General features: G+C 39.0%; 2 protein-coding genes across 5 annotated transcripts in view; one reads left to right on the top strand and one right to left on the bottom strand.

Moving 5' to 3' along the window:
* Positions 1-890: 890 nt before the first annotated feature.
* BPNT1 (3'(2'), 5'-bisphosphate nucleotidase 1) lies at positions 891-24,304 on the bottom strand. 4 transcript variants are annotated; one of them, XM_070501647.1, is made up of 11 exons: positions 24,219-24,304; positions 22,193-22,368; positions 21,660-21,935; positions 16,798-16,925; positions 13,807-13,911; positions 12,994-13,101; positions 11,868-11,916; positions 10,379-10,470; positions 6,408-6,605; positions 2,792-2,897; positions 891-1,527 (listed from the first exon to the last, which is right to left on the bottom strand). In XM_070501647.1, exons 4-11 carry the CDS (start codon positions 16,915-16,917, stop codon positions 1,379-1,381), a joined length of 927 nt encoding a protein of 308 aa, XP_070357748.1. In that variant the 5' UTR covers positions 16,918-16,925; positions 21,660-21,935; positions 22,193-22,368; positions 24,219-24,304; the 3' UTR covers positions 891-1,378. The 4 variants fall into 4 exon arrangements, with proteins under 4 accessions (XP_070357748.1, XP_014694194.1, XP_014694195.1 ...); XM_014838708.3 differs by lacking the exons at positions 22,193-22,368; positions 24,219-24,304 and adding an exon at positions 9,219-9,263 and having other exon boundaries at positions 21,660-21,825; XM_014838709.3 differs by lacking the exons at positions 22,193-22,368; positions 24,219-24,304 and adding an exon at positions 9,219-9,263 and having other exon boundaries at positions 21,656-21,816.
* Positions 24,305-25,555: 1,251 nt separating this feature from the next.
* Positions 25,556-27,429, top strand: part of IARS2 (isoleucyl-tRNA synthetase 2, mitochondrial) — a 65,644-nt gene continuing 63,770 nt past the window's right edge. Inside the window, exons 1-2 of the mRNA XM_014838707.3 lie at positions 25,556-26,020; positions 27,275-27,397. Coding sequence (XP_014694193.3) covers positions 25,754-26,020; positions 27,275-27,397 — 390 coding nt within the window. The 5' untranslated portion in view covers positions 25,556-25,753. The remainder of the gene's footprint in view (positions 26,021-27,274; positions 27,398-27,429) is intronic.

Raw genomic sequence — 27,429 nt, 5'->3', positions numbered from 1 at the left:
GAGAAGGAAGTAAATGGATTAAGGAAGTGATTTCCAAACTTGGCCAATTACCATGATCACCTTGGGGATTTGTAAATAATTTACGGAGGGGTAGGCAAGAATGAAGAGTTTTTTAGACATAATAATTCAGAGATATGAGACACCAAAGTAGGTTTTTGGGTATAGAAATCTAGAGTTTGAGAGTTCTAAGCTAGATATAGATTTTGGAACTGTGGGCAAAAGGCACTAAATGAAGCCATACATGTGGATTAGAGAGCCTAGAGCAGAATCTTGGTGAATATTGACATTTAAGGGAAGGGAGACAAAGAGAAAACAAACAAGGAGACTGAGTAGGCAGTGTGTGTGGCGAGGATCAGGACCATGAGAAGAGAGGTGCAGAGGGAGCGGTCAGGTGTCAGTGACACAAAGACCCCTTCCTTCGAGATTACAGCTGCTCTGTAAAATACTACTATATTACCTGATTGAGTGAGTCCTCAACTTAAATGATTATTGAAGTCCCTGAAGTAGCCTTCTTAAAAGTTTAATACGGAATCAAAATTGCTGGGAGGGAGCCTATGAATCTGTATTTTTGGAGAAGATTCCTGGGAGATTCTGATATGCAGTTGGGTTTGGGAACAATTAATTTAAACCACTTGCTTAATCCAAGAACAGAGAAATTTATTTAAAAGTCCTAGACAGAGACCTAAAAAGTAAAAATCTAGGCAGAATGTCAGAATAATTTTGAGAGCATCTATTATAATCTCCCTTTGGAAGGAATAAAGACAATTATCTAACTTTCCACAGTTAAGCATTATAATGATGCTGTAAGAGTAAAGTAATACCCACAGTAGAGAATGTATAATTTGCAAATACTTAAAAGTAAAAAAAAGCTGGTAAATAACATGAAGAGCTGGAATTAAATAATTTATTATAAAGAAACTTTTCCCGTAAATCTGTTTCATCAACATATACAACATTTTACTGTATTCATGATTGGGGTAGGAAAACTTTTAAAATTACTGTGAAAAACAAGCATGAGATGCAGGTAACAACTTGTGGTTCTGTGCCCTAAAGAACTCTGATTTACACAAGAGGAATGTTGATTAAACAACTGACCAGGATAGTCAGTTAGAACTAAACCTTTCCTTCATTTCTCCAAATAAAAGGAGCAAAGGAAATTTGACACACTGGCTTTACTTTCAGATGTCAAAATTGGTCTGGTTAACTAATTAATTGAGACATTTTTAAATTCTATTTTCTATTCCTAAGTAACTAAATATAAATCGCTGATCAACAATGAATAAAGTAAAGGTGGAACTGTAATTCCATCCAATTCATTTTAAAATGTATTATTTTGAGAACCAAGTCCTTCTCCAAGCTAAGGAAATGAGATTTTCCTTTAAGGAACCAGTGCATTTTTAACAGATTCAGGAACTCGACTTGCATAGTAGTCATAATTCCTCAGCGTGGCCAGGACTCCGGCGGAGTTCATATGCTTCACTTCCTTGTTGTACTGAAGGGCATTTCCATGGATATCGGTTAACTTGCCTGCGGAAAAAAATCAATACAACATGAAGGGCTGGGTGGATCATTACGTTTCCAGCTATTTTTAAGTGCCTCTTGCATCCCCATGCAATAATATCTAATTGATTCTGGATAAAACAAGAAAGATAATGAGTATGGACCATAAAGGTGAAGTGTTAATTCACTTGAAATTTAAGACTACAGAGCAATTTTGACTAACTGAAGGGTAAGACATTCTTTTTCTCCCTGATTACAACAATTTCATTTAGCATTTTCAAGTTATATTTCTCAGTATCAATTAATTTCTCTTTTCCTGAGTTCATTACTTTTCCTATTGGTTATACTCCATCACCCCTATTCCCGTTTCCAAAAGTGTTTTCTTCATTCTACCATTTAATATTAAGGATTCATATGGCAAGAGTTTAAGTGAAGTATGTTCATAAAATATAACTGTATTATATTACAGTTCCATTTAACATTCTAATGAGAATTGATTGTGATGAATTTAACTTCCTTGTCATGTAATATGCTAATGAGGTAGTGATACAATAATATACTGGGAGAAATGATAGAATAAAAATCAAGTAGTTAAGAGCGGATGTGGCCTGATTTCTATCTGAAATTGAAAAATCATCTTACAATGTATATATTTGTAATACATTTTCAGTCAGATTTAAAAAAATCTAACTCTATGATTTTTTTTTAAAGATTTTATTTTTCCTTTTTTCTCCCAAAGCCCCCCACTACATAGTTGTGTATATTTTCAGTTGTGGGCCCTTCTAGTTGTGGCATGTGGGATGCAGCCTCAGCATGGCTTGGTGAGCGGCGCCATGTCCGCGCCCAGGATTCGAACCGGCGACACCCTGAACTGCTGAAGCGGAGCAGGCGAACTCAACCACTCGGCACATGGCGGGCCCCTAACTCTATGCTTTCTAGCACCAGTACTGAGATATTTACCCATATTGGCTTAAAAGAAACTAAGTAAGGTGATGATAAGGATAATGAATATTTTACTTTTCAAGAAAACCCTAAAAGCATTAAAGCTATAAATTAATAAGGTTTAATTAAAGTAACCGTATGCAGATCAAGGTCCAAAAGAGAAACTATAACTAAGGAAAAATGAATTTGCTGAAAATCTACTTTCTCACCTCTGAAATGCAGGGGTTAATAATGTCTAACTTTCCTTCTAACTTTTATAGTCTAAGAGTCTAGGAAAAGTAATACTAGAGAAATATTATGTCTTAGTGTAAAATAAAAACTGTAATTCCCCAAAATAAAATGGACTAACCTCCCACAGCATGTAAAATAACTTCTGGCGCACAAGTATCCCACTTCTTACATCCAGGACTTGCAAATACATAAGCAGAGGCTTTGCCTTCAATCAGCTGAAGAATCTGTAACATTAAAGATAATAATTATCCCTCAACTATGACATACTGAGGTACAAATAAGAGAAATTGCTTGTTTCTTTCTTTCTTTCTTTTTTTTTTGAGGAGGATTAGCCCTGAGTTAACATCTGTTGCCAATCCTCCTCTTTTTGCTGAGGAAGACCGGCCCTGAGCTAACATCCATGCCTTTCTTCTTCTACTTCATATGTGGGATGCCTGCCACAGCATGGCTTGACAAGTGGTGCCATGTCTGCACCCGGGATCTGAACCAGTGAATCCTGGGGCGGCCGAAGCGTGAGATCTTAACTGCTGCACCACCGGGCCGGCCCTACTTGTTTCTATTAAGTATATTTCAATTCCTCTGTCATACTCAACTTAGGATAAAGCCTTTAGCAGGTTTAAATGACACAAGCATATGAAGAACTATCTAGGATACATGCATAATAATATAGTGATTTGAGAGGAAAAAAAGTGGTCAAATCAACTACAAGGAGGATATGTGGATAGTCTCCATATTCCAAGTTAGATAAAATAAAGTGTTTCTTATGTTGTTTTTCTTTCTTATTGTAAGAGCAATATATATTTATTGAAGAAAAATTAAAGTTTTTTCATCTCGTAAAAAGTTGACCATTATTATATAAAGGATAGAGAAATATCAACTAGTGTAATAATGTATAAATTGTAATAAGTTCTAACAGCTGTATGATGCTGACTAGTTTAACAAGTAGTTTCATAAGTATTCGGATTCATATCTATTGCTGTTTCCACCACCAAAATATGAAGGTTTTTTTTGTGGTGAGAAAGATTTGCCCTGAGCTAAGATCTGTTGCCAGTCCTCCTCTTTTTGCTTGAGGAAGATTCACCCTAAGCTAATATCTGTTGCACATCTTCCTCTATTCTGTATGTGAGCTGCCACCACAGCAGGCCACTGACCAGTGGTGCAGGTCTATGCCTTGGAATCGAACCCAGGCCACTGAAGCAGAGTGCGCCGAACTTAACCACTAGGCCACTGGGGCTGGCCCCAAAATACGAATTTTTAAACAGTCATCTTAACAATTCCTATAATATTCACATAAAACTGAGGTCACTGATAGAAACTGCATCACTCAAAACAGTAACTTGCTATCAAGTTTTCATTAATCCCTTGACTTTTCTTTTGGTTATTCTGTGAGATAATTAGTACTGTGAAACTCAAGAGTTCAAATATTCAGAGGAAGAGACCAGACTAGGAGAATGAAGAAAATCTCAGTGAACACAAAGTAACCAATTATTCCTTTCAGCACTATTCAAGAATACCTTCAAATGATCAAATCTTGCTGGCATTTAAGTAGAAGGTTTTTCTTTCATTTAACAAATATGTGTCAAGAACTACTGGGTATATATATATATATATATTCTTTTTTGTTTTTTGGAAGATTAGCCCTGAGCTAACATCTGCTTCCAATCCTCCTCTTTTTGCTGAGGAAGACTGGCCCTGAGCTAACATCCGTGCTCATCTTCCTCTACTTTATATGCGGGACGCCTGCCACAGCATGGCTTGCCAAGAGGTGCCATGTCCGCACCTGGGATCTGACCCAGCAAACCCCGGGCTGCCGAAGCAGAACGTACGCACTTAACTGCTGCACCACGGGGATGGCCCTGCTGGGTATATTTTTTGAGGGGAGAAGGACCGCAGCCTTCATTAGATTCCGAAAGAGGTCCTTGATGTAAAAAAGTTAATAACTGCTCGACAAGGTCTTTCCACAGGAGAAAAAGGTAGGGGGTATGCAGGATGGGGACTTTGTTCCTAAGAACAGTGTCCCTTGGGAATAAAAAAGGGAGTGGGGTTTTGTGGTTATAAAATTAGGTTCGAAGAGAAATCATATTTCAGTGAATACCAGGAAAACATTTTTACTTTGAAATGTTTTAGATGTTTTTCAAAAGACTTATTTTTAAACGCCTACTTTTCATCCTCTTTTCAGCAAATGCTTTTAGAAAATCTAGAAATAGTTGATTATTGCTTCTAAAGGGTGGGTGAAGAGAAATGACTTCCATTCAGTTCAATGAATATTTATCATTTGCCTTCCCCATGCCAGGCACACAAGTGTGAAACACACATGTATCAGGAACTACATGCAGTTCAGTATCAGCAGATCCTAAGTGTGAGTGGGGGATGACAGAAGATAAGGCTTGGGGGCATTCAGGGGTCAGGATATAGAGGAATTTACATCCCATTCTCATAAGCTTGGATTTTAAATTGTTGTGAAGGGGAGTCATCCAAGGTTTGGGGGCAGGGGAGTGACATATGGTAAGTTTTACATTTTTTTTGTGTGAGAAAGATTGGTCCTGAGCTAACATCTGTTGCCAATCTTCCTCTAATTTGTATGTGGAATGCCGCCACAGCAGGGCTTCATGAGCAGTGTGTAGGTCTGCGCCCAGGATCTGAACCCACAAACCCTGGGCCACTGAAGCCGAGCACACAAACTTAACCACTATGCCACTGGGCTGGCCCCAAAATATATCTATATTTTTTTTTGCTGAGGAAGATTTGCCCTGAACTAACATCTGTTGCCAATGTTCCTCTTTTTTGTATGTGGGTCACTGCCACAGCATGGCTGACAAGTGATGTAGGTCCACACTCAGGATCCAAACCCATGAACTCAGGCCGCCAAAGCAGAGTATGCCGAACTTAACGACTACGCCACAGGGCCGGTTCCATGTTTTGCATTTTTAGTTGCTTTAAGTGGCATTGTGGAAACTGGGATTGAACAGGAAGACCACTTTGGAAACTACTATAAAGTCTGGGTGAGAGATGATGATAGGTTTCAACTAGGGCACTGGCAGGTGAGATGGACAAGAGGAGACGTTAGGGAAGAATTAAGATGTATAGGTAGGACCAAATTGATAGGATGTAAGGAAGGAAGGTGTCTAGGATGACTTTCAGGTGTCTGGTTGGAACAATTAGGAAAATGGTGGTGCCATTAACCAGACAGAAAACAGGGAGTGGAACACATCCAGGGGCAGGTAGAAGAGGATGAGTGCACACTGGGTGGGTTGAATTTGAGAGACCTGAAGGATGTCATCATGATGATACGTGGGGGGGGGCAATCAGATGAGAAGAGTTCAGGGCTAGGGATGTAGATCAAATTGTGTTCCATTTTACAATTTTCGCAGGAGGATGGAAGCCTAGCTGAAAGAATGAGGGAAGAATCCAGGAAGTCCCAGGCAGGCCCATCCTTAGAGCCTACAGGAGGAAGGGCTAGGGAGTAATCCTAGAGGGTCCTTGAGAAAACAAGGGCTAGCAAGAGGCACAGGGTCTTATCCTAATGATTTATATTACCACTGAACTCTCTCAGATTAAAAAGACCTGAAGCTTAACAGTTTTGTAAAACTCATATGTTGCTGAAATGTGCTTTTAATGGCAAATTACAACATTTAGTCCTTCTCTCAAACTCTTATTTGACATTTTTTAAAAGCTCAGTATTTCTTTCAATGATTCAATTGCATTTCAGAGCTGATGACAGATGTTTTTCATACCTTATTTCCTGCTCCTCCCACTCGCAGCACGTCATCAGGGTTCATAGCAGTAACACAGTCACTAACCAACTTGTTGTTATGGGACCGGGTAGTTGTGATAATGTGTTTCCCAGCAGGCACTTCTTTCAGCTGAAACCCAAAGGCACCTAAACCTAAAACTCCCCAGATTGTCCTTCCCAGCACAGCATCTGGTCCTGCCTATGTAAACGAGTGAAACAATAGCAGAGCTTGTAATCATTTGGAGAAAACCGTTAGCCATAAGTAGTATACTTAGTTATGTTAGCATCATGATTTTTTAAAAATAAAAACATCATAATGTTATAAAGTACAACAACAATATCATCGACAAAGAAATTTTCCAAGAGAATCAACTAATTATTCTCCATGTTGTTTGGGTTAATAATTGGGTTTCAAAGATGCTGAAGGGAATTTTTGGTTATTCCCTGGAGTCCTCAGGAAAGGAAACATCATTTACTGATTCCTGTTCCTCTCAATCATCCAATGATGTCATTACTGTATTTGAGAATAGCTGTTTGTAAAAGGGACTGAAGTCCCCAGAAATGAAATATCATGTATTGATTACTACTTATCATTATCCAAGGAACAATAAGGCTACATTACTATGGGGATAGATAATGGCAATAATGTACTTTGCTGCCACAAGAGACAGAGTGAGCAACTCAATAGGTTAATACTGAAGAGCAGCCATGGATAATGGGGTCCAGCTCAGAGATTTTACTGACAATTGTGGTGGTAAAGTGACAACGATGATGCAATCTCAGAATCTGTAGTCTCCTTTGCAGAGCTCAAAGAATTTTCAACCACATTGTTGTAACTATATACTTCACCTAGAAAAACATAATCTGTAATTTCATGGACAATAAAACTGATGCATAAAATGATTAACACAAAGTCATCAAAATATCATCATATTAATATAGTAGACATATTGTAGACATGCACATATTTTGCTGAATACTAAACATGTGCCAGGTACCATTCTAAGTGCTTCACATGTATTATCTCATTTAATCCCCATGAATTAGGTATTAGCATTCTTGTTTTACAGATGAGAAAAATGATATTTGGGATCATTAAGCAACTTGACCAAGGACTCTAGGAAGATCATAACCAAACTCAGGCTTATCTGTGTTCAAAGTCAATATTCTTCATCACTACAGTATCCTAAGTTTACTTGTCAGCATGCTTTCAAACATGTCATCTTATTTGTCCTTCAGCAGTATCCTGGGTGCCCTGATAGTGGAATATGCTTATGTTGCAGGATGGATTCCCTTGGAAGCAGACTCTGAAATAGGTTGGATGTTTATGAAGGAGTGCCTTTGGGATCAACACCTGTGGAAGGGAGGGAAAGCAATGTGACCAGACAGAGGGAGAAATTGAGCTGTGATACAGACTCAACAACAGCTTTAGCAGACCCTGTGGGGAGCTCTGGAGCTAGAATGGTCCTTCAGGGTTGTACCAAATTGGAGCAAACGATCAGGCCTTTATACCCCTGCAATAATCAGTCACTGGAAATGGACAGCCTTGGGGAAGGACATGTCCCCGGGCGAGGAAGCTCTTTACAGGTGAGGAATCCCCGAAGAGGCTGACAGCTGAAGGCTGTCTCATGATAGTACTCTTGCAAAGGAGGCAAGAAAGGCACCAAAGAACAAGCATCAGGTGCTCAACATATGATCCTGTGCTTCCTCTGGACTGTCTCGAGTCCACGCTACAGGAGAGGCTGGAACCTGAGAAGTAGGGATGGGCTCTGTGGTGGCTCTGCCTGCTCATTAGGCTTAGCTTGATTGCTGAGACTAATTTCATGCTCTCAAGAAACCTATTTATTAATTCAGCTCTCCAGTTATCCTGAAAAAGAAAAGGAAAGCATACTAAATAGTGGACTTGAGTATTCTGGTCCCTAAAAAGTGCCATTTCCTCTGTAAATGAATATGTAGGCAAAGAGAATGGGACCAGGGAATCTGCTGCCCTGGTGAGGGACATGCAATCCCATGAGGCAGCCAGCTAGCCTTCCTCTGCGCTCCCGATCTCTCAGTCTCTGTCACTGTCTTTCTCCTCCAAAGGCTCCACACCGACTTTCTGAGGGTAACAAAGGCTAACATTTTCACCTTACTGCTGAGTTAACTAAGATTCATAATGGCTAAGAAGCTAGGTCTGATACAAAGATGGTCTGGGCCTCTTTGCACTAAGCCACGCTGTTTCCTTTAAGCGCCTCCCAGCTTCAGTATCTGTTAGAAGCAATAATAAAATTTGAATTAAGTCTTTTATCTGGCTCAAGAGAGCAATATAGAGTAATGGGTCAGAGCTTGGACTGGGGTTTGAATTCCAGATCTGCCATTGACCAACTGGCTGACTGAGGGCAAGTTACCTGCCTCAGTTTCCTCTTCTTTAAAACAGGATACTAAAATTACCTTTAAAACCTTAAAGGGAGTATTAAATGAGATAATGCATGTGAATCCCTTGAGTCTGGCACTACACAGTAAGCTCTTGATAAATTTTATTATAATGAGGATGATGATTTAAAATCGAATATTCAGCCTTGTATACTACCAACAGAGCTGAGCACTTTTCTACTTGTAACAAATTTTAAGGCATAAGCAAGAGAGAAGGAAGAGAGAGGAAAAAGAGAGTGTACAGAGGGAATGTGGCGCAGGGACAGGTAACAAAGGGGAGAAGCAGGACAGGAGAAAACGAACCAGTATGTGGGATGCACAATGTCTCCCTGGGGTACAACTAGTTGCCCACCTCTTTTCTATCTACTAGTGGAGCCAAAACCCTAGCTATTTTTCTCACCTTTGCTTCACTCCTGTGTTCCCTTAACTTCTGCTTTTCATTGTTCTGTGGAAAATGAATACAATTTTTCTAATCTCAGAAAAAAGTGAGGAAAATTAACAACTCCTATCTTTTTTTGATGAAACGTGCCATGCATTACAATGTTGTGTCTGAATTAAATGTCCCTCTTTTACATAATAGTATTAACTTACTTTAAAGTTTACAAACGTAATAACCACAAACTTGTGCCTGCATATAATACTATATAAACATGAAAGTTATATTAAAAGAATTAATGGACACATAAGCAATTCAATATGAGACTTTCCCAATGATGCATAACTATTTTTGCTAAATAACCAGAAGAAGCTCATGATTATAAATAAAAAGTTATAATCATATAAATGGCATAAAAACAAATTTATTTTAAAATTAGAGATTAATCCTGCTTTTAACTCAAACTGGAAATTCAGAAGTAATAGTCCCCACTCTGGGTACTTTGTTTTTCCAAAGTTCTATCAAGGTCACACTAACGTAAATACCTTAAATATTTTATATCAACAAGTTCCTTTAACATTTAATGTGATTTAATAGCATAGTCCTGCTTTGGAATTACATTAGTCTCTTGCTTCTAAGGAAGACAATTTCTTGGGAGGATAATAGAAAGTCAAAGCAGATTAGAGAGACAAAATGACAGAGAAGAGTACAAGAGCATTTGCAGTTCTGTTATCAACGCTGACTATAATTTAGGCACTACGTAGTATTACCTGGAAAACAACATGGCTAGCATCTTTTCCTGGTTGAAATGGTTCATTTCTTCAATGTGCTTCAAGAACCACCTGTAAATCAGGTGTCTCAATGACCAGGCTAATCAAGAACCGCATCAGTAATTCCCAAACTTTTGATTTAAATCATAAGGTGTACATAAAAAAATATACGTAATACATAGGGTGTGTCTGTGTACACACACATACATACATATATATTCCTGGTATCGATGCCCCCAGAGGTTCTGATTCAATAGGTCTGGGGTGTGACCTCGGAATCTATATTTTGTATAGCTTCCCAGATGATTGCACATGCAACCGAGCAAGAGATCACTGAGTTAGATAACATCAGGACTCATATAACACTATAATCATTTATCTAATGAAATATTTTTGCATCACTTCTAGTAATACCTGGTAGTTGTAATATGGCTGGTTAATAACTCCTGCTATGGCTTTTCCTTCATAAGCAATTCCAATAAGAACTGTTACATTGTCAAGAAGACCTATAAAGAAGAAAAGAACAGCAATTATATAAATTTCTCATGTTATGACTCATCATCAGCACGTCAATTGCTCCAAGTTATTTTTGCAGTAAAGGTAAGGAATTTGCAATGATTCATCCACGATCAATCCTACTTCTGGCAAAATGCACAAATTATATGAGAGAGCTGGCCAGAGACAGAAGCAAGGTCTACAGCCACATAACTGAATTGATATACATCGTCTCATTAGTAGGATTTGTAAACCAATTAAATAAACCAGCCATAAATCTGCAGCCATTATCATTAGATTCCTCTGTGCCCCCTCTGCCAACAACCAACTCACTCCTGTCTGTTGGATCACTCTCTATTCCAGGATTCTTCTCTAGACTTGTGTTTCAAGCCTCTGAAGGAAGGTTCCTCAAAGTGGGTCCGTGGACTATCCAGCAGCACTAGAATTAACTGGTGTCACTTTTACAATACAGACTCTCCGGCTCTTTCCCAGAGCCAGTGAATCAAAATCTCTGGAGGTGGGGGTCAAGATCTAAACAAGCTGTCTAGGTGCTCTGAGACATACAGAACCTGTCTAGAGCTTCCCTATTTCTGAATGGAGTATAGAGATGTTTTCAGTGCTCACACCTACATACACACGCACACACACACACACACACACACACACTGCGTGATTCACTCATTATGGATTATGTCTCATCCAAGGATAGAGAGTTTTTCTAGTCATTATGAGAAATTTTCTCTTTTTTTAAGCCATGAAGCTGAGAACCAACAGAAGAAAATCTACATAGATCTTTATTTCAAAATAACTCTAAGCCTATGCTATGCTCCTAAAACCTAACACTCTGGCTCTAAGCCTGGTCTTTCTTAATGTTGCCAATTTTATTTTAATTTGCTGCTTTCTAATTTTTCTCATCTTAGATAATTTCGGGAAGGAGAAATATTGCACGGTTTCCAAACTCATCTTTAAAGGAGAGGCTGTGAAGCGAGAAGGGGTTGACAGACGAGGGGAGAGTGAGTGGGATGGGCATGGGATGGTGGTGGTGGCAGAGCAAGGGCAGTACAGCCATGCTTCTCATCATTTTTCTACCCCAATAAAGCCAGGGGTTCCGTATAGTTCCTTTGGCAACACTGGTTTAGTGTTAGTTATTCTCATCTGAGGAACCCGAGAATTGTGGGGCTGGTAGACTGTGTGGGGGCAGCTATTTGAAGGTGATGAATTTCCTCCCTCTGTCTTGACAATCACTGATGTATGAGTTAGCTAGGATGAGCATAAATACAGTTTTAGGGCTCAGACACAAACTATGATACAAGGTTTTCGTACAACATATGCAATATAAAATGTCTACAACTAAACATCATATACTAGTCCTCCTGCTATCAAATACAAATACAAAAGGGATACCAGCCTTCAGTATATTCCTTGGTACCATCCAGAGGATCAACCCACACCACAAGCTAAAAAAAAAAAAGATTTAAATAGATTAGCTAAAACTGCCCTTGTTTTCATTTTTGAAATTATATTATGGATGACTTAAGCCAATGTTGTCAGTTTTGTGACAGTAAAGAAACTCTGTTTTGTAATCATGGAAAAAGTCCCATTTAAATTAGAGAAAAGTCTGATTTAAGAATTTTAAATATGAAATGTTTAACTGATCAAGGTTTACCGTCACCTGAATACTAAACACAGTGCCATGAGCAAGCTGAGCTTCAATGGTGGTACAAGGAAAACTTTGAAGTGGCACCAAAAATGATTTGAACAATGTGTGGTTGTATTTTTATATATAAATGCTCATTAAAAAAAATAAAGACAGTCTGATTAACTTAGGGACACTACTTAATATATGACAAAGAAAAACAAACGGTTATAAAACTGACAGTGACTAAAAAAGAAATCCGTTCTACTTAGGACTTTTAACATGATTCAGGATACACCATCATTAACCACCAGAATTACAATGCTTGATATGAATTAGTGAGTGAGGACATGTTTCTGTTGGAAGACATCATGTCTTGTTTTCTTTGTATTTTCCAAACCACAGAGCAAAGTGCCTTCTCATAGTACGTATTCAATGAATGTGCTCAATAAATTAAAATTTGAAAACTAAAGAAGTATGATCGTTATCTGAGGACCTAATTTCAGCGACTATAAAAAGTAAGCGAGGTGACTTTTATGGCCTTCCAAAAATAAAAGGTAATGATTTGTTTCATCTCCTTCCAGCCCCAATTACCAATGAAATGTTTTACTACCAAATCTACTAAATAACAAATTAGATTTTCTCCCTAAAAGTATTTTTAATAATAGTTTTTGAGTGGAGAAGAAACCAACAGGATGAGAAACTGAACTCTAAATTAACAGGTCAGATGTTCCATATGGTTGTCTGACACTCCCATGTTGGCTCTGAAAGATTTCAAGTTGCTGGTTGTCCCTATTTTACAACTACCAACTTTTCATCACTACAGGCAAATCTCATTTCCTTTACTATGGCAAAAATGGAAGAGTAACAGAGAGTTAAGTCATAACAGGGATCATACATCTTCTTCTTTAATAGAACTGTACTGTGACGGGCACGGTTGCTTCAATATCTCCTCCCACTGACCATCTTCAATCAGCTCTTGATCCACGTCTTCAGGAGGCAGATCCTAAAGCAGAGAGCACTGATGGTTACTGAAGCTGTTTAGCGTCGCCAGGGTACCCTCTGTCTCAGTAGCAGAAGAAACGCAGCATCATAGTTTTTACTATTCTTTCCTATTTACAATTTATGTTCAGAGCTTTAAAGCAAACCAAATAAAATTGCAAAACCGACCATATATGTCCCATCAAAGTTGACGACAAAGAATCCCAACTTCATTATCCCAAACAGAGTTCAAAAAGCAAAGAATTTTTAAGTATTGTAAACCTATTTAAATAATAGGCTCTGACATCAGATACTTCTCCTCTCTCAATTACATGAGATGTCAACTCCTTCACTTTCACAGTGTTCTAGTCTTTGGATAAGTGTGCAAGTAAGCCTAATTTAAAACAAAAACAAAAACAGAAATGACAAAACCCACTTTATTCCAAAGTTCTAGAACTCTGCCCATCTTATAGTTTGTATGCTGAATATTCTAACAGTAACCATATCTTTTATGGTCAAGAATTGAGACATCTGGCCTAGAAATTGATGAAAATATTTTATGATCAGACATGTCCTTCAAGTCCAAGGAAGACAATAATCATTTTTCTGATAAAATACCAAATAATATGCTTGCAATCATAATAGTGGTATACAAATCATTAAAGTGGCAATTATAAATCCATACGGTAAACAGGCATTAAAAAAATATTCTATCCCTGACAAGTTTTACCTCTTCTCCTATAATTGTTAGTTTGGGGAACTTCCGGGCCAGTGAAGAACATATGCTCATTTGTACCAATCGGTCAGCTTTGGTCTGCAGGTCTGTCGCAGAGGTCTGCAACAGAGAATGCAAATTTTAGCAGCATTAACATGAAATAAGTTGTCCTCTGATATCTAACGCATGAGTGTCTATATCATTTAAATTACACTGTTTTTAGATTCATGGAACTTACACCAAATAAGTCAACAAGTTTTTTGGCTTAGTTTTTCTCATGGGATTTATAGTGGTTAATTTTTGGAAAGGAGCTTTTAAATTATGAGAACATTTTCTCCCCAGTTCAGAAATTCCTTTCATAAAATCTCTAGATCAATCTTTTGCTCAAACAGGTTAAGAGACAGGAAATTCATAACTTTTCAAGGGAGTCAAAGGTAAAAGCTGTACCTTTAGTTATTTGAAAGGTGTTCCTTATATGGATCCTTCTATAACTTCCACTCACTAATCCTAATCCTAATAATTCAAGAGGTCCTCAGGATGATACACTGGTGTATAGAAAGAATTCTATTTCTAAAATATAAAAAATATGAAAATGAATGCAGTAATATTTAATAGCTCCCTTATGGCATTCTTGCTCAATCCATGTCAGATAGCTATGCCAGTGGAAGACAGTGGAAGATCACATAACTGACAGATAACCACAACCTCCTTTGTTGGTTTGCTTTCAGAGAATTATGACATGTTGCAATTTATATATGCCTGGTTAGGTGGATTTAGAGATTATATTATCTTAAATAGAATTTTTACAATACTTTATATTGAGATAAGGAATGATTATGAAAATAAAAGTTTTTTATGCCACACAAGTTTGCTGGTTATCTCAATGCAAAGTACTATTCTGCTAGAACCTAGTACCACAAAGCCAGAGATCTTTGTTTTATTCCCTAAAGAACTATGTCTGGCACACAGTAGGTGCTCTATAAATATGTGCTGAATGAAACTTCTGAAAAGAAGTGATGCACTCAAATTCATGAGATGACTTATATATCAATCAAGTTTAGAGACCACTGCTCTAGAGAAAAAAAGACATATTGACAGCCATTCAACTATACAAGGAAAGCTTTCCCAACTCTTTTCTTCTCTAGAATAAGTATTTCCTGCTCTTTCTACTGACACAGTGCCAGGCTTCATCATTCTGAATACTTTGTGATAAATCTGATTTTGCCCTGTCTCTTTCAAAATAAAATGTCAACAAGTGGATATTAAGTACTGGAAGTTAGAAGTGCCTGTCCAGTACAGAGGACAGTGAGGTTATGACATTTTTTCTAACTTGAACCCTAAATTTCTATTACTCCTTAGCTATAGGCTACAAAGTGGTATATCTTAATATAATCACAACATAAAATCATTTAAACAAAATGAGTGATGCTAAGGGAAAGATCTGGAAAGAAATGATCCAAAATATTGGCAGTGCTGGCATGATGGATAATCTTTCACTTTTCAGTTTTTTCCTGAAAGTTGCTATATTATATTGTTGGTTTATCACTGAGCATGTTTGTGGTCAACTAAAACCTCTTTTTAAAATAAATTTGATTCAGATTTACCACTTATGACTTGAACATGAATATAAGACTTTATAATTATATCTGTTATAATATCCTATTGGATTTGGTCCACTTTTCTCTGAGTTTGCAACTACACTGAATACTTATTCTGTGATCCAATACATTAACTACCCCTTCCAGCTAGATTTTATTGACACATTTGCTAAGTATGTTTCCTATATCCTCCTTATCCACAATATTTTTGAGAAGATGAATTCAATGAATTTTTAAACTATTTAGGTTAATGGCTAAAGAGAAAAGAACAGAGTCAGGAACAGAGTCCTATGAGCTGTCACTAACTATCTTTTCCAGGTTGAAAATGAATTAAAATTTTGGGATAACATTGCTCACCTAGTTATAAATATACTTAACAGAGGCTCAGGATGGGTAACAGGTGAAGTCATCTCTCTATTTATTAATAGCTTGAATCTTCTTTGAAAATGGAAAATGAGAGCCCGTGAAAAGTTTCTTTCTGAAATCAAGATATCCTATACTATCAAGCCCATAAATCTATCAAAACAGGAAATGAGATTTATTTCACTTGTTCTTGTGATTTTTATTCTTAATTTTTAAAAGCAGTTACATTGAATATCCTATAATTAGCTTATATGAACTTATTACTAAGTTGCTTTTTACTCATATATATGGTCCTTATTTTTTTTTATGCTAACAGCCTTAGACAGATGCCTGACATCATACAGGAGTAACTTAATTATGACTCTATTTCAAGTCATGATAATGTTTATGGTTAATTATATCCTATCATTTTTCTCTCTCAGGTAAAATTATAATACAATCTTCCTTAAAAATTATGATAAAAACTTAATATATAGACACTTACGTTTAAAATTTGAAATGTGAAATAATAAGCAAACCTTGCGGAAGAAATTATACTTTAGAGCACAGGCATGGTAGAATTTCTTTTAAGAATCAACTATCACTATAAACTGTCTTTCTGATAATTTACCTAAGTTTTTAATTACCATACTGGAAAGAAAAACTTTGTTTTGGGTTTCTTTTCCATGAAGAAAAGAAAACTTAAAGGTTTGCATATAAGAGATACTTCTTTAAATGCCAAATTTTATCCAACATGTCAAGTTCACTAACTAAGGATTGCATTGCTTGGCATATAATAGATTACTTTGGGATTCGAAGCTTGGTTACAATGCTCTAGGCCCGGACAGTGGTGAGAAGGCCCAGTCATATAAATAAAGGTTTGGATGTAGGAAGTCTGGAGTCATTTTCAAAGAAGAAACAGAGTCCATTTGAACTACGGGTCTTGTAATCAAGGGAGACATTGATCATTTCAACTATTAAAGTCTGTCTAGATTATTACATCCTTTAGCCAAATCTTAAGGAATAAAAATAAAGTCAGTATGAAATGAGATGAGACTTCCAGTACCTTCTCCACGATACCCAGGTCACCTTCAGCAATAACACGTCTGACTATCGCTCCTGCCTTCTGAGCAATAGAATATGCTGAGGCTACCAACCGCATCAACACAGTGTGACTGGAAGCCATGACAGGCCCTAAAGGGAAATTCAGAGAATGTTTTGTTACTTTCAAAGACAACTTAAACTGGTTTCATTCACTTGAATTCAATTCAATACATAATTTATTGAGTGCTTACTAGGACTGCCCCAATTAAACGTCTAGGTTCTTTAATAAATATTTACTAAAAAAGACTTGGAAAAAACACCATTTCAGCATTAGCTCTCTCAATAAACCCTATAGTATTCTCTGCAGATGGGACATGTTGAGGCATGGGGAAACTGGCCCAAGCCTAGGAGCAGGTGAAAAAGTTTTACACTGAGGTGTGTAATATGCAGAGGTTGTGGAAGGTGCTTCAGGGGCTAAAAATATAAGATATAACATCTGCCTTTGAGGAGCTAATATTTTGGTGGATTGGGAGTAAAATATTGTAACCTAAAGTCTATAACGTAAAACTGGTAAGTGCCAAGAGAGGTATGAAAAGCATAAGGGATGTGGTGTATGCGTGTGGAGTAATTAAAAAGGGGAGGGATTGCATGTGATTACAATTAGTTTCTCAAAATCAATGAATATTCCCTTAGAGATTAAATACCATTTCATCTGCTGGTTATTTACTACCATCCTCAACAGTAGCCGAATAAAGAGAACAACCAACATAACTAATTGCAGTGAAGACCAATCATCTGGAAAAGTAGTGAGTGTCAGAGTAGTCCCCAGCTCCAATGAAAAACATGGAAAAAACAGCCTTTGGGATCAAGCATATTCCTCTTTGAAAATTCAAATTTGGATCCTGCAATTTTAGTGACTGTGCTGATGCTGGGATGCGCCACCCAGACTCCCTTCTGGGCTCAAGGACTTATTTCCCCACCTGCTGAGAGTGCCGCCAACAGATGGCCTTTAGCTGTCACCTTTCTTGGGGAATTCACCTGCTGAGAAGAGTCACTTCACCTGAAACTGGTCAACAGGGAGGTTCAAAGGCCACTCCCCAACTGGGCTGGGGCCCCAACTCTGATGAGCTCATCCTAGCTTCTGAATGCCCAGTGGGGTCGGCTGAAGCCTTAGCTGAGACTGCATCATGGCCCAACTTTTCCCACCACCCTGGGCATTCCTACTTCTTTCCCTTCCCTGCCATAGCTGATCCCAAGAACACTCCCTCATAAACCTCTTGTACTTTATCCCTGCCTCAGAGGGCTTACAGGAAACCAAACCCCACCTCTAATCAAATCAAGACAACATTATCTCAATGCAATAAGGGAACACGATACAGAATATAAAGGACACTATAAACCTCAATTCAGCAAGAATCACCATTCTATCACAAATTTCTGAACGCAGCTTTGATTTGATGTGTCTTTTCACCCCTTTACATGTTTTTTCTATCATCCTCATTCTATCCACAGGGATTATGAACATCAGTGAAACAATAAGCAAGTGAACTGTTTGAAACCCTTTAGAAGGAAGACAGAATTGAAACTGATGTAAGGTAACGAATACCATACTGTGACCAATAGCTGTCTGGAATCAAGACGAAAATAAAATAAGTTTCTAGGTATTTGAATTCTGTTTATCCTATTACTTCATAACCAGGCTTTATCCATTTTCTTGGCATACTAGGTATTACACGTGGAAAAACTGGTTATGCTAATTACTAATTCAGGAATGCCTCAAAGAGAAAACCGGAGAAATGATTTAGCAAATACTTTGTTGGCCGTACCTTGACTCCCTTATATTCAGGACCAGCCATATATCTGACGTATTCTGCGCTGGAAAACATAGTTTTCAGGCAACTAATTTGTACTACCCAGGTGTCTTAACCACTGAGGGTATTTCAGTATGTGTTGGTATGCTCATTCAGTCCCCATGTTATATGAGATGCCATTTGTGAAAGGCAGATCATTTTCCGTCACTGTACGGTGTTGTTCTAACTTTTCACAGATATCATTTACCTTTGAGCCAGTTAGGTGATTATTCAAGCCTTGTCAGGCTTCATATATGACTAAACCACTTCCCCTTATGTTTGCCAAGTCCACAGTATTTCCTTCCAAAGAAACGTATTTTAGTTTTGTCTTTCTACCACGTTCCTTGTAAAATTACCATATTTACCAACCACCATTTAAACATAACATCAGTTTTATAAGAACGTAAAAAATGAGATTTGACGTAAAAGCACAACAATAACTTACAGAGATCCTGCAAATCACTTTTAGTTGGCAAATAAGAAAATATTTCTACCATCTTCTCTGCAGTACTTCTTTGGTCCAAACTGAATTAGTAATGAAATATTACTATCCCCTAGCCTAATATTTTTCTTACATATTTTTTAAACAAATGAATACAGTTTTGGCTCTTGGTATAAAGAAAATGTAGCCAGTCATATCAAAACACAAAATTCATAAAGGAGGTTCTCATTAGCCTTTTCAATTATGCCCCTCCCAGACCCCAAATGACAGTACCTGCTGCAAGGCCAAGAAACCACCAGCAAGTTGATAACTTCCTTACAGCAGTTCAGACTGTACCTCCTTCTCTACCAGTTTTACACCTTCTGGATCCTAAAACACTACCTTTTGTGAACTCCTCTTTCTGAAAGCTTACTCAAAAACAGCATAGTAGTTAAAGGCCCAGGCACTGGAGGCAACTGCCTGTGTTCAAATCCTGGCTCTGGCACGTATTAGCTGTGTGACCTTGGGAAAGCCGCTTGAATTCTTTGTGCCACACTCTGTAAAATGGAGCTAGCATAGGACTGTTGTAATTATTAAATGAGTAACACATATAAAACCCTTACAACAGTCCCTGGCAGAAAGTAAGCATGAAAAAAATACTGGTTAACCATGATTACTATGATTGTCCTCATTACTGGCTATCTTGCAGGGACATCAGGCAGCAATAAGGGCAAGGAATTCCTACAGCTTCTGCAATATTACTTGGACCCTGAGGATTAATATGATAACTAATATGAGCCTGAGTCACAGTACTGTTTCTTTTTTATAACATTCTGGGTTTGAGGCTTAGAGTACGTATGAGAAAAGGCTCTATAATACTTAAGGCAATCAACCCAACATCCTGTCTGTTTAAGAAGTCTTTACAGCTGCTGAGAGGGCTAGTTCAGAAGTATAAAAACAACAGGAATCAAACGATTCATTTCTTTTTCTCTCTCCCTCTTTTTAGGAAGATTGGCCCTGAGCTAACATCTGTGCCCATCTTCCTCTATTTCATATGTGGGACGCCTGCCACAGCATGGCTTGATGAGCGGTGCACAGGTTCACTCCCAGGATTGGAACCTGCAAACCTGGGGCCACCAAAGCAGAGCGCATGACCTTAACTGCTATGCCACCAGACCAGCCCCCAACCATTTCTTCTCATAGCCTAGGAGAGGTATCTTGAATTCAGTATAAAGGTGGTGAGCATATGAGGATTAGGATCTAAAAATGAACAATGAGTTCTAGATCAAAATACTAAGATTATTTCTTTTTGAACCTGACCAAATGATGCTGAAGTTCAAGGTCATCTGGAAAAATTAAAATGTGAGTGGGACAAATTCTGAAAAAAGAACAATGATACTCTCCTTACCAGTTATCAAAATATGACATAAAACTATAGTAATTAAAACAGTTTACTCCTGGGCAGAATTAGACAAATTAATGGAATCAAACAAATTTCAGAGATAGATCCCAAAACACTAAAGGTGGTATTTCAAATCATTAGCACTTGCTAATCTTTTAAAAAAAAAAGTTGGATCTTTTCTGCATTCTTTACATCACAATACATTCCCGATGAATGCATGATTTTAAAAGTAAAGAATAAAGCCATAAAAGTATGGAAATAAAACATGGGTGAAATATTTTATAAATTTGGTTGACAAAAACTAAGAATCCATAAAAGAATATATTGATAAATTTGACTGCATAAAAATTAAAACGTGTATATAGCCAAAATACCATAAACAAAGCAAAGAGACAACTGACAAAATAGGAAAAAAAAAATTGTATCACATACTAGGCAAAGGAGCTAATTTCTGTTCCATAAAGGACTTTTATATATCAGTATGTAAAAGATGAATGATCCAATAGAAAAGGAGCAAAGGACACGAACAGGAAGTTCAGAGAAAAAGAAAAGCAATGGCCCATAAATATCTGAAATGCTCAGTTTCACTAATTATGAAAGAAACGCAAACGAAAACAATGAGAAACGACTGTTCATGTGTAAGACTGGCATAGATAAGAAAAAGTTTGCCCAGTGCCGGCTGGAGCGTGAGGGAACATGCTCCTGAACACTGTCAGCAAGGATGTAAAGTGGTGAGACCTCTTAGGAGGGTTCTGAAAACCGTATTAAAGGTAACATGTACAAATCTTTGGAACTAGCAAGTATATTCTCAGAGAAACCTAAACAAATCAAGCAAGTCTACAAATACGTGGAAAAGACAGTAGGAAGAAATCTGCTATTTTAATGAAATTTAATTTTAGGCGTAAGACAGTCTTTCAATCTGGGTGCAATAACGAACCCAATGTCTAGGTTGCCTTGGTATTTCTACACTATATAGCCATAAAAGATCCCAGATCACGAAAATAAAAGCACAAACAATTAAAACGTTGACATGCAAGAATCTAGGTCCGAAATCTGGGGAGGCAATCTGACTCACGTAAATTTTTTTCTTTTTAACGTAAATCCCTTGAATCTGCTCATATCTGTGCAAAAGGGCGGAGTTAAGGGACCAATAAACGACTCATATCTGCCTAAAGCCCTCGCCCTGAACCGCAGGGCAGAAACTTACTTACGGTGACAAGCCTGGAACGGTCAGGAGAAAGCCACTCCAGGGATAACCGAAAACGCGTTGTCGAGCCCCAAGTCCCTCGCTGTGTCCAGTACCGCGCTCTCTCCCCGTCAATAGGTCATTCCGGGATGTAGGACAAACCTACCCCAGCTACCGAGCATGCGGGAGATTCGGCGCAGGCGCAGAACAGCTACTGCCCCAGGGCCCCATCAGACTCCCGGTCCCTCGGAGAACTCCACTTCTCCGTGTTTTCTCCAAGCCATCCGTAGGCGCCAGTCACCTAATGTAAGGAGAAGAGTTTGTCTACTTTCAAAGGTTCATTCCGGTTTCAGGCGTCTTCTAGTCCACTTTGTACATACCGTTAACTCTTGAAATGTTCATTGGATTAGTGATATCGTCTGCAGTGGGAGGTGGCTGCTTAACCTCAAAGGGGATGGGTGGACTAGGTGTCCGTGGACTGGCTCCCGGAGGTCCTAGACTTCTGCACCTCCGCCCCCAACAAACAACTTTATGCAGAATTGTGTTACTGATGCTTACCTTTTTTTTTGTTTAAGCATTCATCAGATTCTTAGGATCTGTAACCTTTTGCATTTGCCAGTCGATAAGTCCTGGGAGATTTTCCTCTCTTCCTGGCGTGGTATACCATGTCAATCTTTTTTTTTTTCTTCCTTTTTTGAGACGCAGAAGGAAACCTACTTACGATTTTTATTGCACTGCCAAACGTAAAAACAAACAAAATTAAAAATTGTCTGTTCGTTTAAGCAATTACCATATATTTAAGGAGCACACTTTTTGTGCCTGCCTGTTTTTATGTGTGTGTGTTGGAGGGCCTACGTGCGTTGAGAACAGCAGAGACAATAGGCAACTATTTTTTTTAATACTAAAAAGCAGGGCACTATGATTAGAATTATAATATAAATAAACATAAACAACATAAAATAAGATGGCAGAGTTAATAGCAAACATGTCAGGTATAGCAATGAAAATAAATTGCTTAAACTCCTCCAATTAAAGATAGAAATTCTCCAGTTGATTAGAAAGCCAAATCCACTGTATTATCAGGCCAAATATTATTCAGGGCAAGAAAAGTTATCAAAGGGAGCTGTCATTTTGTATTGTTAAAAGTATCCTTTAGGGGCCGGCCCCATGGCCGAGTGTTTAAATTCGAGTACTCTGGGGGCTGGCCCCGTGGCCGAGTGGTTAAGTTCGCGCGCTCCGCTGCAGGCGGCCCAGTGTTTCGTCGGTTCGAATCCTGGGCGCGGACATGGCACTGCTCATCAGACCACGCTGAGGCAGCGTCCCACATGCCACAACTAGAGGAACCCACAACGAAGAATACACAACTATGTACCGGGGGGCTTTGGGGAGAAAAAGGAAAAAATAAAATCTTAAAAAAAAAAAAAAAAAAATTCGAGTACTCTGCTTTGGCGGCCCAGGGCTTCGTGGGTTCCGATCCTGGGTGCGGACCTGGCACCGCTCATCAAGCCATGCTGAGATGGCGTCCCACATGCCACAACTAGAAGGACTCACAACTAAAAAAATATGCTACTATGTACTGGGGGGGATTTGGGGAGAAAAAGCAGAAAAAAAAAGAAGATTGGCAACAGTTGTTAGCTCAAGTGCCAATCTTTAAAAAAATAGTACCCTTTATATTGATAAAGGGTACTTTTTTTACATTTTATTTTTAGACATTTTAAAATTAAATAAGTAACTCATGACTACAATCTCATTGTTAAAGAAAAAAAAGGAAACAATACAATCTGTCCAGGCCTTTTCTTAGAGCATGGGTCCTGGGGTTGGAATTTTGCTTTCTCTCTCCCAATAACGCCATGATGCACCATCTAGTTTTGGGGTTTAGACACTTATGAAAACTTTAAGCGTGGAATCCTTATAAATTTTTATGATATTTTCCCCACTATTTCACACTTGTTTTAGCTTCACCTAATTCAACAGCTGTTTGTTTTTATTTTTTAGAGACTTGCCTTTAGTGGATTCTTCAGGACTTTCTGCTTAGTTTTCATAAAAGCAATTAACTTTGCATTAAAAAAAAAACACTGGTTTGGAGGAGAAAGAGAGTAGTTAGTGAACAATTTTTGTTTCTGTGTGCTCTTCTGTAATTCCCAAGCTTTCACAATTAGAAACAAACAATAATTTCTATTTTAAAAAAAACTCACCAGAGAGCAATATCAATAAATGGCTACCACTAAGACGTGGAGTTCTAGTTTGAGAAGGCTTTTACTGTACAAGCTCCTTTGATTGTCATAATAACTTTGCAAGTTAAGTCAGGCCATTTGTTTTATTGTGGTAAAAAATATTTAATAAAATTTACTATTTTAACCATACATTGGTTTTTGTAATTTTTATAATTCAATTGTATAATTACATAACAAGTACAACTGGCGTGAATAAGTTTAAGGATAAACACACTGACGGTAAGCTCAACAGGTGGGTAGAGAAATGTGCAGGTCCCCTGGAGAGTACCCTTCTGTCCAGAGGGCTCAGGGATCTCAGCACAGGTTTTATGGGGAAACAGAAAGCGCCACTCAATTCAGCAAGAACTTACATGGAGGTCGGTTAGGAGAGCTCTGTCTGTCCATCTTTGTGCTCCTGTGAGACCAGGGCTGTAGGATGGATTCCCAGACACGGAACTGCAGGTCAAAAGTGCAACGCATTTTCAGTGGTGTCGGATATTGCCAAATTGCCTTTCCAAAAGGCAGTACCAATTTTACATTACATTTGCTCTACTCTGTTGGATGGAAATGGTACCTTGTTTCAACTATCTGTCTTTGATAACTTTTAAAGTTGAGTATCTTTTTATATATTTATTGGCTATTTCCATTTCTCCATCAATTGCCTGTTCTTATCCTCTGCCCTTTTTTCTATTGGGTCGTTGATGTTTATCTTCTTGATTTGTAGCAGCTCTTTATGCATTCTGGATATTGATTTTTTTAAATGTGTTGCAAATGTTTTCTCGCACAGTGTAGTGTCGATTGTGCACACGGGCACCAGAGCCCAACTGCCTGGATTTGCATCCCAGCTCTGCTACTTCTTAGTTGTGTGATCTTGGTCAAGTCACTTAACTTTATGTGCCTCAGTTGCCTTATCTGTAAAATGGGAATAATCATAGTATCCAACTCACCTCGTAGGGTTGTTTTGGCATGCTGTATCTTGATGGGATTTAAAGATTAAATGAGTTAGGACAGGTAAAGCGCTGGGGACAGCGCCTGGTGAAAAGTTGACATCAATCAAATGCTTCCTATTTACCTCTTGCCTTCTGTCTTTGTGGTAACTTTTAACATATAAAATTTTCTTTTCAATTTTGTCGAAAATCTGTCAGTCTTTTTATTTATGTAAACCAAATCTTCTACACTTCGTGTCTTATTATTAGGAAGGCCATTCCCAAGAGGTACACTTTACAATGAAAAGGTAAGAATTGTGAACTACTATGACCTGGACAATCAAATAAAGCAGAATCTTTAACCGGAGCAGAAGTTGCCCTACACAGTAGACTATCTGGGACATAAGGGGGATATTGGGACTCTGAAAAATAATTAGATTGATGTATGATATTGGCGCTGAACTTTGTCCTCGCTCAGGCAGTGCTGCCCACTAAAGTAGCCATTAGCCCCGTGTGGTCGTTGAGCACTTGGCAAGTTACTAGTCCAAACTGAGACGTGCTGCATACTTAATATACATACCAAATTGCCAATACTTAGTATGAAGAGAAAGATGTAAAATATCTTATTTATAATTTTATATTAATTACATGTTGAAGTGATAATATCTTGGATATATTGGATTAAATAAAATATATATTTTTTAAAAAGGCAGGGCGCTGTGATTGAAAGCTGAGCCCTAAGGCGCCGGCCACGCCTTTCCCCGCCCCTCGGGGCCAGCCCCGCCCCGCGGCGGCCGCAGCCAAGACCCGGAGGTGGATCTGTCCTCGCTGCCGCAGGGACGACCCTGCGCCCCGCCCCTTCCGCGCCCTGCGCGCGTGCGCACTCCGGGGTCGCGGAGGTTCCCTGGGGTCTCTGCTACTAAAAGCCCAGGCGGGAACCGAGAACCCGCCGATCACCGAAAGCCTGGGGTTGGCTCACCATGCGTTGGGGGCTGCGCCCTCGCGGGCCAGGGGCTGCGGCCGTGGTCGCGGCCCGGAATTTGTGTGGGCCGCCCCGCCTTCCTTGTCTCCCAGGGTGGCGAGGGACGGCGAGGAGGCTTTTGGTGCGGTCAGTCACCGGGGCCAGTAACCAGCTGCAGAACTCGACCGATGGCAGATACCGGGACACCGTGCTGCTGCCGCAGACCAGCTTCCCTATGAAGCTGCTGGGCCGCCAGCAGCCCGACACGGAGCTGGAGATCCAGCAGGTACGGCCCCGCCTCGGCGCGGCGCGCAGCGGGGCCTCGAGAGGGAGGCCCGACCCCCGAGGGCCACGCCCGGCGACCCACAGCCCGGCCGGGTGGCTCAGGGCCACAGGCTCCGGGCCGCCTTCGGCCGGGGGTGTTGTGACCCGATCAGTGGAAATCATCCGGTTCCCACAGGTGTTATTGGCTGAAAACTTAAGTCCCTCACGGGTAGTTCCAGAGCGGAATGTTGGGGAAACTAGCGATGCTCAGATAGCAGCATCTATCGAATATAAGTCCCATTTTTAGCTTAGGCAAAACAAGTCGAATTTGGATTCTTTTTCAGTGGCTTGTAAGAAGTAAATTAACATGTACACATATAAATGAAAAGTCGATTATGAGGAAACTCACCTTCGTGGTATCAGTAAGGCCTTCGTTGGAATTGTGACTTCTTTGAAGGAAAACGTAAAGATGCTTCTCCGAGTCCCCTTCCCAAACTTTGCGTCTGTCTCTTGTATTAGACTGAACTTCCTGAGGGTAGAGATTCATTTGTTAGTTTCTGTAATTCGAAAGCCTTTAAAATCCCCGATGTTCAGGATATATTGGTTAAGATAAATATGCTTAGCCTAAATATTCTTTTGACAGTTATCGGAGTTCTAGACTCTTAAACCTGTTTTGGCCGTATAATTCTTGAAAGTATTTTATCCATTACCTTCTGTCAGTCAGGAACTGCGACAGTTTCTAATGTTTTCTCATTTAATCTTCACACCAGCTCTGTGAGTTGGATGTTAGCATTTTTTCAAATGAAGGAATCAGTGATAAGGGCATAGTGACTTAGCCAAGGTCACATGGAGGTGAGGGAAGGGGAGTGGGACCGCAGTGAGTGTGGTTCTAGATTTAGAGAAGAGCAAGTATTGAGACCCAGGGATCTCAAGAATAAGATGTGAGTGTGGGCAATCTGTAGGTCCTTCGGCATGGCTGGACTGAAGAGTGGAGGGTGGACAGTGCTGAGAGACTGCCCAAGAATTTAGTGGTCCTAAACCCTTGTAGGGTCCTGTATGGGTATGAAGAGCTTAGACTTTAATCTGAAGTCTATGGGGATCTGTTGGAAAGTTTTAAGAGATGAGCTGTCAGGTGTGCATTTTAGAAACCTCACCATTTGTGTTTCAGACTTGAATACATTGGAAGGGGATAAGAAATAAGCAAGCGCTGGCTGTTATTTATGGTAAGATTCAGGAGTATGTGTGATGTTCAGACATTATTGTTCTTTTTAAACAGAAATGTGGATTTTCAGAACTTTACTCATGGCAAAGAGAAAGAAAAGTAAAAACAGAATTTTGTCTTCATGATGGACCTCCTTATGCAAACGGTGACCCTCATGTTGGACATGCTTTAAATAAGGTAATTATAATTTAGCTTATACGATTTAAGGG

The sequence above is a fragment of the Equus asinus genome, chromosome 30, assembly GCF_041296235.1.
Source record: "Equus asinus isolate D_3611 breed Donkey chromosome 30, EquAss-T2T_v2, whole genome shotgun sequence".
In the NCBI taxonomy this organism is placed as follows: Eukaryota; Metazoa; Chordata; class Mammalia; order Perissodactyla; family Equidae; genus Equus; species Equus asinus.
The sequence above is the reverse complement of the archived record's forward strand: the minus strand, read 5'-3'. Positions and strand labels throughout refer to the sequence as shown.